The 16,916-nt window shown below is 37.9% G+C and overlaps 1 protein-coding gene across 5 annotated transcripts in view; it reads right to left on the reverse strand.

Annotated features, from left to right (window-relative positions):
• LOC306872491 (NLR family CARD domain-containing protein 3-like) overlaps positions 1 to 16,916 on the reverse strand; it is a 55,796-nt gene that overhangs the window by 14,512 nt on the left and 24,368 nt on the right. For all 5 annotated transcript variants that reach the window (XR_013784415.1, XM_079421067.1, XM_079421066.1 and 2 more), the window contains 4 exons: positions 14,883 to 14,996; positions 13,678 to 13,791; positions 3,777 to 5,573; positions 1,753 to 1,926 (listed from right to left, as the gene is read on the reverse strand). Coding sequence is in view for 4 of the 5 variants with exons in the window: in XM_079421067.1 (XP_079277193.1) it covers positions 1,753 to 1,926; positions 3,777 to 5,573; positions 13,678 to 13,791; positions 14,883 to 14,996 (2,199 nt within the window). In the remaining variant the exon portion in view is untranslated. The remainder of the gene's footprint in view (positions 1 to 1,752; positions 1,927 to 3,776; positions 5,574 to 13,677; positions 13,792 to 14,882; positions 14,997 to 16,916) is intronic.

The raw sequence follows: 16,916 nt of genomic DNA on the forward strand, positions 1-16,916 counted from the left end.
AGCAAACCCTGATCGCCACAATGGTGAGGCCAAACGAAACGTTTTCAATAAAACAACTACACTTCTGTTAATTCTCAAATAATTTTTATAAACTTATGACAGAAATAAAGTCAAATTGTAATGTGTGAAGCTGGTGATGCTGTTTGTGGAGTCGTTTAATCAGATCTTGAGAGATTTAATGATGTCTTGTATTTCAGTTGAGTTCATCTAAGGCTGTGGCTGAAGTCAGTTGTAGTTCTTGTGTTTCTCTTTCATTCAGTGATTCTGCTTGTTAACAGTAGCTGTTATCTATAAGGAGAGTAAATATTTAACTGAACTGTATTATTTTGTACAAGAGAGATCTGGTAGTTTAATGTAGTTTTGTGGGTCACCATTGTGCTGGAGAGTAGAGCCTGTGCTTCACTCAATTATGAGCGACAAACACTGATGTTCTGCTGCTTTGTTTAAAGACAATAACTGTAGAGTTGTTGATACAGTGATGATTTCTTTGTTAAGTGCTTTAACACATGCATGTGTGCTATAGCTGATGATAAACTACAACAATTTGAGTTAAAGTCATGTTTTCAGTAACTTTACTATTACAAATTAAGTGTTTGCAGTTTTATATTAAGAAATATTCTTTCTCAGCGTACTCAAATGAAATAAGTTGACCAAATGTTTACACACCATCACAACAGTTTTACACCATGCAAGAGTTTGCTGTATTTTTACAGTACAATTGTAATTATTGATTTACAGAACTTTTGTAAATTTACAGTCTTACTGGCAACCAAAATTGCCAGTACGTTTCTGTAAATTTTACAGCAGTTTTTTACAGTGCATGTACGTGATGTGCCATTTACAGGTATTTCCCTAAACTGTTGCACAGCTCATATATTTTTACGCCAAGGGGTGAGAACGCAATGATTACGAAAACAATTATTTATTTTTGTTAATTATTGTTTTATTTTAGTTAGTTTTTCAACAGAGGCGGACAGTAGTGAAGTGTGTTTCAAGTGTCTGTACTGTAAAACACTAGGTTTCTTTTTTCTATATTCTATATACTCGTTTTATATAAAAAAAAAAAAACGTTTTATGTGTACTGCATTAGGCAGTAAAGCATGTGCTAAATGACTAAATAATAAGAATAAAACTTCATCAGTGTTTTTCTTTAGAAAACTTTACTTCACAGCATTCCAAAGCATAATATTGTACTTTTTACTGTACTACGTTTCTGATAAACTACAGATACTTTTAAAAATAAAATGTAAAAATACTTCACTACTGTCCGCCTTTGTTTTTCAATAACTGTTGTTAATTTCATTTTGTGTTATTTTTTCAAATATTTTGACATTTTTATTTTATTTCAGTTTACGGAATTGTTTTCATCAATCGTTTTCATCTTAGTTTTCGTTTACGAAAATAACCTTGGCCTGAATAACTGATTTGCAGTTAGAAAATGTTTTAAAAATAAACATTTTCTTACGCACACACCTATGGTTTTGCTTTAGAAGACACTGATTAATCAACTGGGGTCTTTTTGGTTTATAGCTGTGTTTGTTTTGCATGGTTTTTGAAGCATAAACTTTCAGGTTACTATCCATTTGCATTATATGGACTTACAGAGATAGATTTTTTTTTCGAAACTTAATTTGTGTTGAAAATAATTCATACAGATCTGTTTTGTCATAACAGTGAGTAAATTGATGAGAAAACATTACATATTACAAATTACATCTAATTGTTTCATTGGAGCTTAATGTATGATCTTACGTCAGTTTCTCCAGTTTACAGTGAGGATCCTTCAGTCCATCAGAGATCAGCGTCAGACCAGCAACTTCTAGTTTATTTCTGGTCAGATCCAGTTCTGTCAGACGTGAGGAGTTGGATCTCAGAGCTGAACTCAGAGCAGCACAACCTTCAGCTGTGATGCCACAATCCCTCAACCTGCAGAACAACAACACACTCTTTACTCTCAGTTCAGGATGTAAAATTTAACAGTTGGTTTCATATTCATAGCGATTACAGTGGTTGCAACAACCATAAAATTCACAAACACATAAGTTTACAGACATGCAAACTTCATTGTATGGGAAGATTAGAGTCTCACTAGAGGAGCAATAGAAGACGTTTCACAGACATTCACAGAAAATACAGGTGACAGACATTCAAAAGCCAATCCTTGAATTTAGCGTCTTCATCTCAAGTTTACTGTTAATGTGGAAGGGAAGAGACAGCAAAGTGTGTTTTTTGTCTAAATTCATATTACAATTGTCAATAAAAATAGAGAAGCTCTGCACTAAGATACAAACACGTCTGATGACTGCAGTCAGTGCTACCCCAGCTAACAGGGACCGTACTCAGAACTTGGCTAGCATTCCCTCATTGTTCTCTCAAGTTTATAAACAAACATTCCTCCAGTACTGTTAATATAACGTTTGTTCAACATTATATGGTTTTTAATAATGTTCTCAAATGGTTAGACAAACATGTTCTTTACACATTGTTTGTAGAAGGATTTTTAAACTTTCTCATAATAAAGCAGAGAGGTCAGTGTATTACAGTGAGCAGCTGTTAGCTGTTTTCGTATGAGACAAATTTGAACTCAAGTACTGTTTAGGCACACACAGACATCAAGAACCAGTATGTGAATCTCAACAATGGTGACAATCAACAAAATGCTTCAAGCTGCAATGCATGCTGGGTAGCACCATAGTAAAAACTCCCATCAATGCACAGTATGAAAAATTATCGTCACCACTGTTGAGGATCATTTGATAAGCGTTCATGTCTAAAAGCCTGAGCCAATACAACAATACTTAAGTACTATGGTGGTATTTGTTTAATACATGTTTTTCCCCCCGATAGTTCAGTAGTAGCTGAATGTCAGTCAATAAACGAAAGAAAGACCACTTCAAGGTGCCATAGAATGCATTGATACAGTATTTTAAATTGTTCTCTGATATCAACACAGAAGGTATGTGGCTTAAGTAAGGGCAAAAAACTCCAGAAACGATTTTACATGTCCATTTACAACCCTAGGATTTCTCCCTAGAATGAAACGGTCTGTTATTGGCTTATTTGGCCGGGTCATGAATAATAATGAGCTCTGCTCTGATTGGCTGTTTCACAGTACGGCTCATCAGCAAGATAAAAACATAATATGTTTTATGGGGTTTATCAACACAAGTAAAATAATTTAATAATTATAAAATAATTATTCCTGCCATAATTATTCTAAAGCACCATTTTACAGAAATAATGTTAAAAGAATAATGTTAAAGTTAACAAAATATTGTTAATTCTAACCTAAAATAGTTTTTAATAGAATACATCACATCCGGTCGATCCGTCGCATATGGTCTAGCCGCAGAAGTTCAAATATTTTAACGCATCTGCAGCTCAAATCGGACCCGAATTTTCCGCATACGCATATGATCGGAACTCCACGCAGCTCCCGCACTACTCTCCATTGGAAATGAATAACTTCCGGTCTGTTGCTTGTCGCTTGTCGTTTGTCGGAGATAGTGGAAAGGCTGCTTAACTCTCACCTCTGCTCAATTGATTAAAAACTAGGACTCGACACTGACTCGGATACAACACTGCCTAATGCTGAGTAATTAATAAAAAATTAAGTTCAAATAACGTTTCAGGAACATCAATACTAACCTTTAAAAAACAAAGTTCCACTAACATCAAGAAAACTGGACACATAGAATGTTCCCATAACCAAAACCATAACCAAAAAAATGTTTTTAAAACATTCTTAGAACTCAAAATTGTTAGCTGGGACTTACTCTGCTGATCTGGAGGCTTCAACCACAAGCAAGAGCTTCAGAAGAAGTTCATCAGGTGTCATGTGGTTTTGGCCACTGCTAATGTGTTTACTGAAATCAAATTGATCCAACTGCTCTGAGGTCAACAAAACGAAGACAACAGCTGACCACTGTGACGAGGACAGTCTAGCGCCTGACAGACCTCCAGATCTGAGATACTTCTGGACTTCATTGACGAGAGACTGATCACCCAGTTCATTTAAACAGTGAAACAGATTGATGGATTTCTCTGGAGAGTGATTAATTCTTATTCTCGTTTTAATGTACTCAACTGTTTTCTCTTCACTGTATGAGATGTTTCCAGGAAGTGTCAGAAGATATTTCAGGAGCGTCTGATTGGACTGCAGCGAGAGACCCAGAAGAAATCGGAGGAAAAGGTCCAGATGTCCATTCTTACTCTGTAAAGCCTTGTCCACGGCTCTCTGATGCAGGTCAGATGTTGTGTGACAGGTGAACTTGTCTGCATGTTTTGAGCTGAGGTTTTCATTGAGCACATCTCTCTTGTCCAGCAGGAATGAAAGCAGCACATATAGAGCTGCGAGATGCTCCTGAATGCTCAGATGAACAAAGCAGAAGACTTTCCCCTGATACAAGCCAAACTCCTCTCTGAAGATCTGAGTGCACAATCCTGAGTAAACTGATGCTTCAGTCTCATCAATGCCACACTCTCTCAGGTCTTCCTCATAGAAGATCAGGTTGCCTTTCACAAGCTGCTGGAAAGCCAGTCTCCCCAGTTTCAGTATCATTTCTTTATCTGTCACTTTATTCTCATAGTCCTTCTCATGTTTGATGTTGGTCTGAATGATCAGGAAGTGTGTGTACATTTGAGTGAGAGTCTTGGGGGTCTTTTCTTTCCATGATTTCCTCATCATCTTCTCCAGAACAGTGGCTGAGATCCAGCAGAAGACTGGGATGTGGCACATGATGAAGAGGCTCCTTGATGACTTCAGGTGTGAGATGATCCTGTTGGCCAGACTCTGATCTCTGATCCTCTTCCAGAAATACTCCTCCTTCTGTGGATCATTGAAGCCTCGTACCTCTGTCACTCGATGGACACACTCAGAGGGAATGAGATCAGCTGCTGCTGGTCTGGAGGTTATCCAGATGAGAGCGGAGGGAAGCAGATTCCCTGCAATCAGGTTCGTCAGCAGCACATCCACCGAGGCTGATTCAATTGTATCACACATCCTCACATTGCTCTTAAAATCCAGAGGCAGACGACACTCATCCAGACCATCAAAAACAAAGACAACTTTATATTCACCACTGAATGGTTTCATTTCTTTTGTTTCAGGGAAAAAAACACGTAGTAGATCTGAAAGACAGAGTGTTTTGTCCTTCATCATATTGATTTTTCTGAAAGGAAGTGGAAATATAAGCTGGATGTCCTGATTCTCTTTCCCTTCAGCCCAGTCCAGGATGAACTTCTGTACAGAGACTGTTTTTCCAATGCCAGCGACTCCCTTTGTCAGCACAGTTCTGATGGGTTTGTCTTGTCCAGGTAAAGGTATGAAGATGTCATTGCATTTGATCGGTATGTCCTCTGTTGCTGCTCTCCTGGATTGTGTCTCAATCTGTCTCACCTCATGCTCATTTTTCATCTCTCCACTCTTACTCTCTGTGATGTAGAGCTCTGTGTAGATCTCATTCAGTAGTGTTGGGTTTCCCTGCGTCTCTGTTCCCTCATACAGACACTCAAAATTCTTCTGCAGATTTGAACTAAATGTCTTGAGGGCTTCAGCATGTTGAGGGTCATGGCTGTAAGATAAACAAATTACAAATAAATTATTAGAATTTGTATATTTATAGTTCTTAATATAAGCATTCCTTAATGTAGTAGATAACAATCAGTTTGTTAAGAGATCTTCGTTTTATTTAGTCTAGACTGTTCAGTATGGTGATGTGCTATGAGGATTTAATATTATATTACAATACTGTCATAATATCAGCATGTCTTTATTATTCAAAGGTTTAATACTACATTAGATAAATAAAGAAATAAGAGAAACAAAGAAAGGTCAGCGTGTGAAATGCAGTGATTAAATGGATTCCAGTTAGGGATGTCCAGATCAGTTTTTGAGCCCCTAATATGATCTGAGTCATTGAATAATTAGTATCTGCCAATTCCGTGTCCCAATCCAAACTTTTATTTTCCTAGCGCTTGGTGCACACTTCAAGAACATTTCACGCATATAAGCTGGCTAAAGATCATGCATAAATGTGAAGGTGCTTCAGAATATCCATCCATTCCTTCTATCCTAGGAGACTCTTGCTTATAAAACATAACATCTAAAGCCTGAGAAATACTGCATGATTTTAGCAATCCTATAAGATCATTGCATGTCACACTGTGCAACATGGATCTAATAAACTTGTGATGACAACGTGATGATGACACCTACTGACTTGTATGATACAACACACGTTCCTATAGAAGAATAGTTAGTGGTAAACAAAAAAAACATGATAAATCACTTTAACAATTGTAGTTTTATGTGTGCTGAAAAAAATTGGAAGCGACGAAAGAGGAAAGCATGAGAGCTTGACGTATGTTAAGTGCTGTTAATTTCGTTAAAGAAAACTATGATGAAAAATGTTAGTTGACAAGCTTTCTTCCCATGACTAAGATAAAACGTAGATAATAAGGTCAATAAACCAGGGGCGGTTCGATACCCTTTTTAGGTGGGCTTCAGTCCCCCTATTTGTCATCACATCACCCCTAAAACTATAATCAGCTATCTGAACGATCAGGCCAGTGCTGCTTCCTCAAGAAAGTTTATCGTTCTCGCTCGTTTATCGATCTCAATGTGGTACTCACACGCTGGCACAATTTTCTGTTTATATTTGGTGTGCTTATGATACGCACCTTCCCCACACCCCTAAACCTAACCATTGAGCCTCATATGCACGCCAAAGTCAGTTTATGTGTGTAAATAGCACACCAAATAGAAACAGAAAATCATGCCATTGAAATGCACTTTCATGAGATTAGGTCATTCACTTTTGCATCTTCTCAAGCAAATAAGCAAATACACCAAACATTATGTCATAATGGCCGTCTTGATGAGTATCCAAGTAAACACAGTCAGTTACGTCTTAAACATAAACAGTTAAGAAAATATTGGATGTGTGTCAGTATAACGGATCCATGCATTTCTTATATTAGGCTAATGTTCTTTTTTCTTTATTTATTTATATAGCACTATAAAAATGCAACTAAGTTGCCCAAAGTGCTTTACAGAATAAACAATCATACCTCAATATAATGAAAATACAACCATTAAAACTAATTCATTAAAAAAAAAACATAAAAAAAAAAAAAAAAAAAGCATCATCCATTTTAAAATGCCAAGGACAGTAGGTGATTTTTTAACTTGGATCTAAAAATAGAAAGAGTTGGTGCCATTCTAATCTCTAGTGGCAATTTATTCCACAAATTTGGACCGATCACCGCAAACGCCCGATCACCTTTATACCTGGATCTAGTTCTGGGCACTGTCAAAAGTGCCAGATCACTAGATCTAAGTGATCTAGAAGGAACATGTCTTACAAGGAGATCTGCCAAATAAGCTGGAGCGTGATTATTAATAGACTTAAATACCATTACCAGAATTTTGAACTCAACTCTATATTTAACAGGTAACCAGTTTAAGGAGATCAGAATGGGAGTGATATGTTCATATTTTTGTGTCCGAGTCAGGAGTCTAGCAGCAGCATTCTGGTAATACCGCAATAGAGCGAATTACAGTAATCTAGACGCGAGAGTAACAGCGCGTGGATGATTTTCTGGGTATCTGAAAAATTTAAAAATGGTTTTACTTTTGCAATTTGACGTAGATGGAAAAATGTTAATCAAACATAATGTTGTTTGATTAACATTCATAATGTTAATCAAACAACAAAAGAAAAACATGAGAATCACTCACTAAGTAACTTCTGTAACTTTAATAGGTAATTGTGTCTAATTGCTTCATACAGTAATACAGTTTTCATAAGCACAATAAAATAATATTTATCCCCCTGGGGTCTGAGGGTGTTTTGGGGGCCTGGAGAAGTTTTGACATGCTCTGACATTTGTGCTTTTTTCAGTTGCTTATAAACATATAAATGGCTAAAGTCTAATAACACTGTAATCAGCACAAAGTGGGCTACAATAATATGTTCGCAGCATTTATGTACATTGTGTTTTTGAGAAAGCACCGTTTATGCGTGGTTAGTGAAAAACTAAATATCCCCATAACTAAGATATCCCCATCTTTTTGTCTGACGGTTTAGTTCACATTTAACAGATTTATAAAATAAAAACCACACATAACACAGTTGACAAAGTAACACAGTTGACAGGTATGAGCTTAGTATCCATAAAGCAATTTAAACACACATTATAATAATATACATTACAAAGTTAATGACTATATTATATATTATTATAAAGTTAAATGAAGTTTTATAATGCATCATGACACTTCAAGTTGTAAGGACTTGTTCAATAACATCATAACACTTTATCAGTCATGACTATGCGGAACTTAGGGTGACCATACATGCCATTCTTCCCAGACATTTATAACCCTTGACAAATATGAATATAATGTGCATATAATATTATGGATAGGCCTACTGAGTTCATAGAACGTGTGGCCGTGATTAGATCAGTTAAATTTATCCATTGTAATGCAAATCATGGTATTTAGGCAATTCCTATGTAATTTCCGTGTAATGACAATAGTTTGTGAATATTTTTTTTTATCAACAGCACTCAGTGGGAGCATAAATTGACCAACAAAAGTTGTTTGCACCGCACTCTTTCGTCGCTTGATCTTTCATTTAGGCGTGTTGATCCATTAAATCACTTATTACACAAAACCATGATCCGCACTCACACTAAATAGTCTTTTCTTTTCGTTTTATTCTACATTTTATCACCAATAGGACAAGGACACATACGTTTCAGCTCAAAGGCCTTCCTCAGTGTGTAGAAATTGCATAAATTGACCCTGAATTGCCAACAATGTCAACCGTGTTAATCCTTATCAACTGAGTTACAGCTGATGGGTAACACAGTTGACAGGTAACACAGTTGACAGGTAACACAGTTGACAGGTAACACAGTTGACATTTTGGCCATTTTAGGGCCTTGTGCAAACTGCTGACCTTGAACTAGTTAGTACATGACCTTGATTAACTTATGTTTTTATATTCATTCTCTACATATTTATAAATATAACATGTGATGCAAGTTCACCAGAACATGTTGATAACACGGTTGATGGTCAATTAATCTACTCTACATGCAGACAATAATATAGATAAAATATTGAAGAGGAGAAGTTATGACTTTCCACACCGTCTTCAAACTTCCCTCCAAAAAAGGAAAATACATCAAGTGATGTTGGACATGTAACTTTGGAACAAACCATTGCTGATTAATAGGGGGTTTTATAGTGAGTAACACAGTTGACACTGATTTCTCGGACGCACACAAAATGGATTATTTAATGTCGATGCATGAGCAAAATATTTTTAAATTTTTAAAACCTTTTCTCATAATTTAATGATTATTTTGCACAAATAATTATAAGAAATATATGCAGAAAAATTTATTTTAGAGCTAATCTGAAGAGCAAAACCTCACATTTACCAAATCGGACAGCACAAAAACAGCAACTTCCAGTATAGAATAAGCCATTTTTGCAAGATAAAATGGATATTTGTTGCATTTTTGTATTAAATTAATTAGAAATGTCCCCTGATATAAAAGTGATCATTGTTTGAAGTGAAAAGTTAATGAAAAATTTGTAAAATTGATAATAGAGTCCATGGACATGACATGTACCCCTAATTATAGAATCACTCTATTATGTTGAAAAGAGCTGAGAAGAATATTTCCGTTTTTTTGTTTTGTTTTGATGAATAGAAAGTTCAGAAGAACAACATCATTTGTAACATGATACATGTCTTTATCATCACTTGTGTGCTAAATAAAAGTTTTAATTTCTATATGTACTGACTCCAAACTTTTGAACAAAAAAAAATATGAACATTTGAAATTCTGGGTTATTTCTCTCAGCAGATCTTCTTCCAGAAACAGAAAGTAGCCGGGATGAGCTTGTTTGTTTACGGCGTGGAGGCGATGTTGGCATTTACATTTGCGCGCGCCTCACGTGGATGTTTGAATGTGAAAGGCTAGAGCTGCGCGTGGGCGTGACCGCATTAGATGTAATGAGTTGAGACGGGAAAACTGGACATCACGTTGGTTTCATACGGAAAATATGATAAAGATAAATATGATAATTATCACAGAATATTTTAGTTTTAGACGTGACATGCTTAATTTAAAAGTAGACATTTCAAGCTGTCTATACATATATTTCTCATGCATTTGAGGCGAGTATTCGCGGAGATTCATGTTGTTATATTTACGTGTCTTTGAAGAGAGGTCACAGAACCGAGCAGAGAACGCACCCTGTTTATTTGATTAATTTTAGAAAAGCACATTGTTTCGTTGTTATTATGACTGTACAGAAATAAAAGTAGACCCTTTGCAGTTTCAAATGATACCTTATTCTTATCTGTACGATCAAAACTGACAGAGTATTTTTAGTTCTTTTCGCGGTCATAAAGAAAATACGAGACAGCTCGCACTGGTGCGGGCTTCGACCCCAGGGGATTATTTAGGTAACTTGTATCATTGTCTCTAATGGTCTCTCTGAGGGCTAAGCCCCCCTAAAGATGAAATCTTAGAATCACCCCTGCTCATTCATTTAATTGACTTAAACTTGACTAAACAAAAACAGGACAAGGTTGACTAAATACGATATCTAAAATGTACATTTGAATAAGCCTGAGACTTAAAAATGGCTGGCAAAATTAATACTGCTGTACGGTGTAAGGTATGTTTTGGGGTTTGTTTCATGTTCTTGTTTGCATGTCTTTTATTTTGAAGTTTAGTCTGTTCCTGTTTGTTTCATGCTTCCCTTGCTCTCATGTCTTCTTGCTATTGGTTCCCTTGTTCAATGTGTCATGTTCTGATTGGTTGTCTAAGTCATGTGTCTTGTTTCCCATTGGTTTGTTCTTGTCATGTGGCCCTCATTTTTTGTTATAAGTAGCATTGTCATTGCCTTTAGTTCTTGTCGTGTATTGATGTTGTAACCCGCTGTCGGTGAGTCTAGTCTGTTCATGCCATGTCAAGCCTGTTCAAGTCAAGTCTGTTTGGATTTTGGATTTCACCTTTGTAAATAAACTGCACTTGGGTTCATCACTACACTCGCCTTCAGTTGACTCTTTACAGGTTAATTAATAATAATCTTATTGCTAAAATGTAAAGTTTTCATTGACTAAAACTAGACAAAAATACTTCAGGTTTTCTTTGACTAAAACCAGGCTAAAATGTTGAGACTTTTAGTCGCCAAATCTTGACAAACTAAATAGGATAAGGTTGACTAAATATGATAAAAACTAACAAGGACATTTAACATGGTACTAAGACTAAAATTGAAAATAGCTGTCATAACACTAAATTTAAGCAGTTTTATATTTTAGCGCTATCACGTTGATTTAATGTCACATTTTTATTGGTTGGTTAGTAAACGTGGGTCGTAACAGCAAACACACTGAGCAATGATTATGCTGTATCGTATGCTATCTTTGGTCGCAAGACCGCGACAATGGCTGTCTTTGATCTCACTACACAACACAGTACCACCAATTACAGAAATCGATTGTTTCACAATGCCAATCTTTTGTCTGGGACAGACGAAAATCTTGCAGTGTGTCTCGGGCTTAAGGAGTTACATTATTGTTAATTTTTTCAAGTACTTATTTTAGATTGTGAGGAAATTGTAATTAATAATCTGTCCACTAAATTGGACATCAATTTAAATACTCCATCTGCAGTAACTTTTTTTTTGGCTTCCACCATGACAAGATTTTAGCATGGTAATGGATACGACAAAGTTAATATATTTGGGCTTGACAGAATAAATCTGCTTTGCTGCTGAATTGCTGCTGTTGTTTATTGCTCTTGTTGTAGACTATTGCTCCTGCAAAGCAAGTAGAGGAACTTGCTACTGCCAATACACATGTGGATACGCTGCTGTATTTAATACACACTGTAGCATACACAAGTATACTGAGTATTAAAGACATACAGTGCATCCGGAAGGTATTCAAAGTGCTTCACTTTTTCCACGTTTTATGTTACAGCCTTATTCCAAAATGGATTACATTCGTTATTTTCCTCCAAATTCTACAAACAATAGCCCACAATGACAAAGGGAAAGAATTTTGTTTGAAATCTTTGCAAATTTAATAAAAAAAACTAAAAAGAAAACGTGTATATAAGTATTTACAACCTTTGCCATGACACTCAAAATTAAGCTCAGGTGCATCCTGTTTCCACTGATCATCCTTGAGATGTTTGTACAACTTGATTGGAGTCCACCTGTGGTAAATTCAGTCGATTGGACATGATTTGGAAAGGCACACACCTGTCTATATAAGGTCCCACTGTTAACAGTGCATGTCAGAGCACAAACCAAGCCATAAAGTCCAAGGAATTGTCTTTAGACCTCCGAGACAGGACAGTATTGAGGCACAGATCTGGGGAAGGGAACAGAAAAAAATCTGCAGCATAGAAGGTCCCAATGAGCACAGTGGCCTCCATCATCCATCAATGGAAGAAGTTTGGAACCACCAGAACTCTTCCTAGAGCAGGCCGCCCAGCCAAACTGAGTGATTAGGGGAGAAGGGCCTTAGTTAGGAAGGTGACCAAGAACCTGATGGTCACTCTGAAAGAGCTCCAGCTTTTCTCTGTGGAGAGAGGACAAAACAATCCCTGCAGCACTCCACCAATCAGGCCTGTATGGCAGAGTGGCCAGACGGACGCCACTCCTCAGTAAAAAGCACATGACAGCCCACCTGGAGTTTGTCAAAAGGCACCTGAAGGACTCTCAGACCATGAGAAACAAAGATTTAACTTTTTGGCCTGAAAAGCCAGTGTCATGTTTGGAGGAAACCAGGCACCGCTCATCACCTGGCCCATACCATCTCTACAGTGAAGCATGGTGGTAACATCATACTGTGGGGCTGTTTTTTCAGTGGCACGAACTGGAAGACTAGTCAGGATCGAGGGAAAGATGAATGCAAGAATGTACAGAGACATCCTTGAGATAAGAAGTTTTTGCAGTACAATAATATTTTTATAAGCGCATTTGCAGTAAAGCTAACTAAAACCATTCAGTGTGGGATCTAATGCTGGGGAGTGATGGATTGTGAGAGACTTGTAAATCTGTAGGAGAGTGAAATAGAGAGTATTCTCTATTAAAAGCATGATGCTAGCAATGCCAAAGTCATGAGTGTCAAGACTGTCAAGAGTCCAGAATAAACCAGTACAAGATAAATCACACAAGGGCAATTTAAAGTGCAATAAATCAGGAGGTAACAAAGAGCACAGGTGAAGCAATTGAACTGACAGGGAGAATGAGCAGGTGAGCTCAAGACACTAGACTACGTACAAACAGAAGAGCCCATGATAAACACAGACACTATGTGCTCAACCAAAAGGAAATATGACACGATGAAGTATAACTGCCAGGAACCAACACCAGAAAAATGAGACCAGACAGAAAGGACAGGATCCTGACCCTATGCTCCAAATACAACACCCACAAAACACACACAGAATCAAAACCAACACAAAACTAGAAAAAAGAACGCATACACATGTGTGACAGGATACGACAAAAAAACAAAAACAAAACAGATATGAGTGTCAGGATACTGACAACACAAAAATGTTTGTTAAATGCATAAATGTAATATAAACATGTAAAATCAAAAATATGTATATTACAGTGTTTACCTAAACTTAGGATCAGTTTGTCCGCTGAAGTTAGGTGGATGATCCATTGACCGGTCACTCTTCATGGACACACAGCTGGGTTCAGATGACTTTGGTCTGTGCTTCTGGACTGAACTGAAACAAAACATGAAGGAAAATTAAAATCAGACATTGTGATAATGACTGATTGTTAATTAACTTAATGTTTATGCTAAATGAAGGATTCACAGTAAGTCATTCTCTGGAAATCAGGATATTTGTTCCTGGAAATTTCAAGGATTAGGGATTGTGGAGCATTTCACTACATCCACAATAAAATAATCACTATTAAATGACAGTTCAATCATGAAAATTCTGTCATTAATTACTCATCCTCAAGTTGTTCGAAACCCTAAGACTTTTGTTCATCCTTTGAACACAGTTGAAGGTATTTTGAGTGAAATCCAAGAGCTTTCTGTCCCTCCATTTATAGCCTAAGAAAGTTTAACTTCGAAGGCCCAGGAAGGTAGTGAAAACATCATGGAAATAGTCCATGTTACTCCTGTGGTTCAACTGCAATTTTCTGAAGCAATGAGAATGCTTTTTGTGCACCAAAAAAATAAATAAATAAAAATAACGAATATATTCAACTCTCACAATAGAGCCCATAACAGAAGCACTGTACTGTTTGCAAGCAGAGGAAGAGGAGCACTACTTTAATAATACTGTAATACAGCGTTCTTCTGCTTGGAATCAGTACAGCAGTTCTGGTACGGGTTGTATTGTGATCACTCATGTCAACACACATGCTTCGTGGTGCTCTCGTGGACCGAAGACAAAGAAGAAGCAGCTCTCGTGAACATGCGCTGGGGACTGAAGCATAATTTAAGAAAATGTTGAATATAGTTGATATTTTAGTTTTTTTGTGGACAAAAACATTCTCATTGCTTCAGAAAATTACACTTGAACTACTGGAGTATTTCCATGATGCTTTCACTACCTTTCTGGGCCTTCGAAGTGAAAGTTGCATAGGCTATTAATAGAGACAGAAAGCTATTGGATTTCATATAAAATATCAATCAAAATATATATCGCAACTGTGTTCTCAGGATGAAAGAAAATCTTAGGGGACTGGAACAACTTGATGATAAGTAATTACAGAATTTTTTTGATTTTTGGAAGAACTATCCATTTAATTTCAGCACAGGCTTCATGAAGAATCAATAAATATATATTACAGTTTTTACCTAAACTTAGGATCAGTGTGTCCGCTGAAGTTACGTGGATGATCCATTGACCGGTCACTCTTCATGGACACACAGCTGGGTTCAGATGACTTTGGTCTGTGCTTCTGGACTGAACTGAAACAAAACATGAAGGAAAATTAAAATCACATGCTGTAATCAGGGTGGACTTAACCAATAAGTAGGAAAGAGTCTCTTTGGACCCCAGGGGTGCCCCACGTTTGGCCACAACTGCCCCCACTTGGTAATACAGCTTTAGAACAACATCAGGTTGACAAACTAATTACTAACTAATCCTATAGATACTGTAATGTGAAGGGGTAAATAAACTTTAAGCAAACAAGGGCTACAAAAGGAAAAGACGACACAGGCTACTGTAGCTGGGACTTGGAATTTGCTTAGGACCCCCAATTAAATCACTGCGGTCAAGCCAGCCGCGGTTTGAAAATACTCGTCAAGCCAACCGGTACTGGTGGCCCGGTATGGCCGAGGATGTCATCAGGTATGTCCGCAGATGCTCAGTCTGTGCCATGTCTAAGTCCCCCCCGCCATTCCCCTGCCTGTTCCCCAAAGACCCTGGTCACATATCGGGGTAGACTTTGTCACAGACCTTCCCAATTCTGAGGTGGTAGTGGACCGTTTCTCCAAGACCTGCAAATGAATCCCCCTAAAAGGCCTACCCACGGCACTCGAGACAGCAGAGAGTCTCTTTCACCATGTGTTCCGGAATTACGGTCTGCCCGAGGGCATTGTGTCAGACCGGGGGGGACCATTTCACGGGTATGGAAGGCCTTCTTTCAGCTCCTAGGGGTGACAGTCAGCTTATCTTCCGGATACCATCCCCAGACAAACGGCCAGACTGAGCGTAAGATCCAGGAGCTCGGTCATTACCTTTGGTCATACAGACTGTACCACCTGCGACAGCTGAGGAAATTCAGGGTCTCACCAGCAATCCTGAAAACTTTCTATTCAGGGACCATAGAAAGTGTATTGACTCAGTGCATCTCAGTGTGGTATGGAAACAGCTCCAATCAGGACTGCAAAGCACTACAGAGAGTTGTGTGCTTAGCTGAGCGCATCTCAGGGTCTGCTCTCCCCTCTCTGCTGGACATCTACCTCAAACGCTGCAAAAATAGAGCTGTTAAAATCATCAAGGACTCTAATCACCCTGGTAACCGTCTATTCACTTTGCTTCCATCTGGTAAGCGCTTCCGTAGCCTGATGGCAAAAACTGAGAGACTTAGGAGGAGCTTCTTCCCCCAGGCCACCAGGCTCCTAAACTCTAAGTCTGTGTCATAACATCACTTGACTCCATGTAAATATCACCACATTAGTAAGCTATTCATAATTTTTCTCTACCACATATTGCTGCTATTTAAATACCCTGTACAACTTTTTTGCACATTTTTTTGCACATTCCTCTTTATTATTAAGTCAACAACATACTGACCTGCACATTTATATTTATATTTTTTATCTTTTAATTTATTTTATTCTTAAATTTTTTTCTACTTTTCTTTTTCTTAATATTTGTATACTTTATAATCGCACTGTCCTTGGAGCGGATCTGACTTACATTTCACTGCTGGTTATACTCTGTATAATTGTGTATGTGTAAGTAAAGCTCATTCCACCTGAAGTATGGCGGCCTCCAAGGCCTTTCTGGCAGGGGTTTCGATGCAGGATATCGAAATCCAGCACCGTCCACGCCCCTCACCTTTGTTCGATTCTATGACCTTGATCTACGGGCCACTCTGGGCTCTTCTGTTCTTTCGCCCTCGCTGTGCTCCTGAAGGATACACACAGGGCAGGTACTTGGAAGTCTGGAGGCGTGGGCATCTCATTCCCCTAGCGCTTTAGACGCAGCTCGATTTCCTGGAAGGGAATGTCTCGGGTTACATATGTAACCCTGGTTCCCTGAAGGGAACTAGACGCTGCGTCTCGGGGCCATACTTCCTGCATCCCTGCGAGCGATTGCTTCCTACAAGCAAACGCAGGCTCCGCTGCACGTGCTTTTATGCTTCCCAGTCAGTGACG

The sequence above is a fragment of the Barbus barbus genome (assembly GCF_936440315.1).
Source record: "Barbus barbus genome assembly, chromosome: 7".
Lineage (NCBI taxonomy): Eukaryota > Metazoa > Chordata > Actinopteri > Cypriniformes > Cyprinidae > Barbus > Barbus barbus.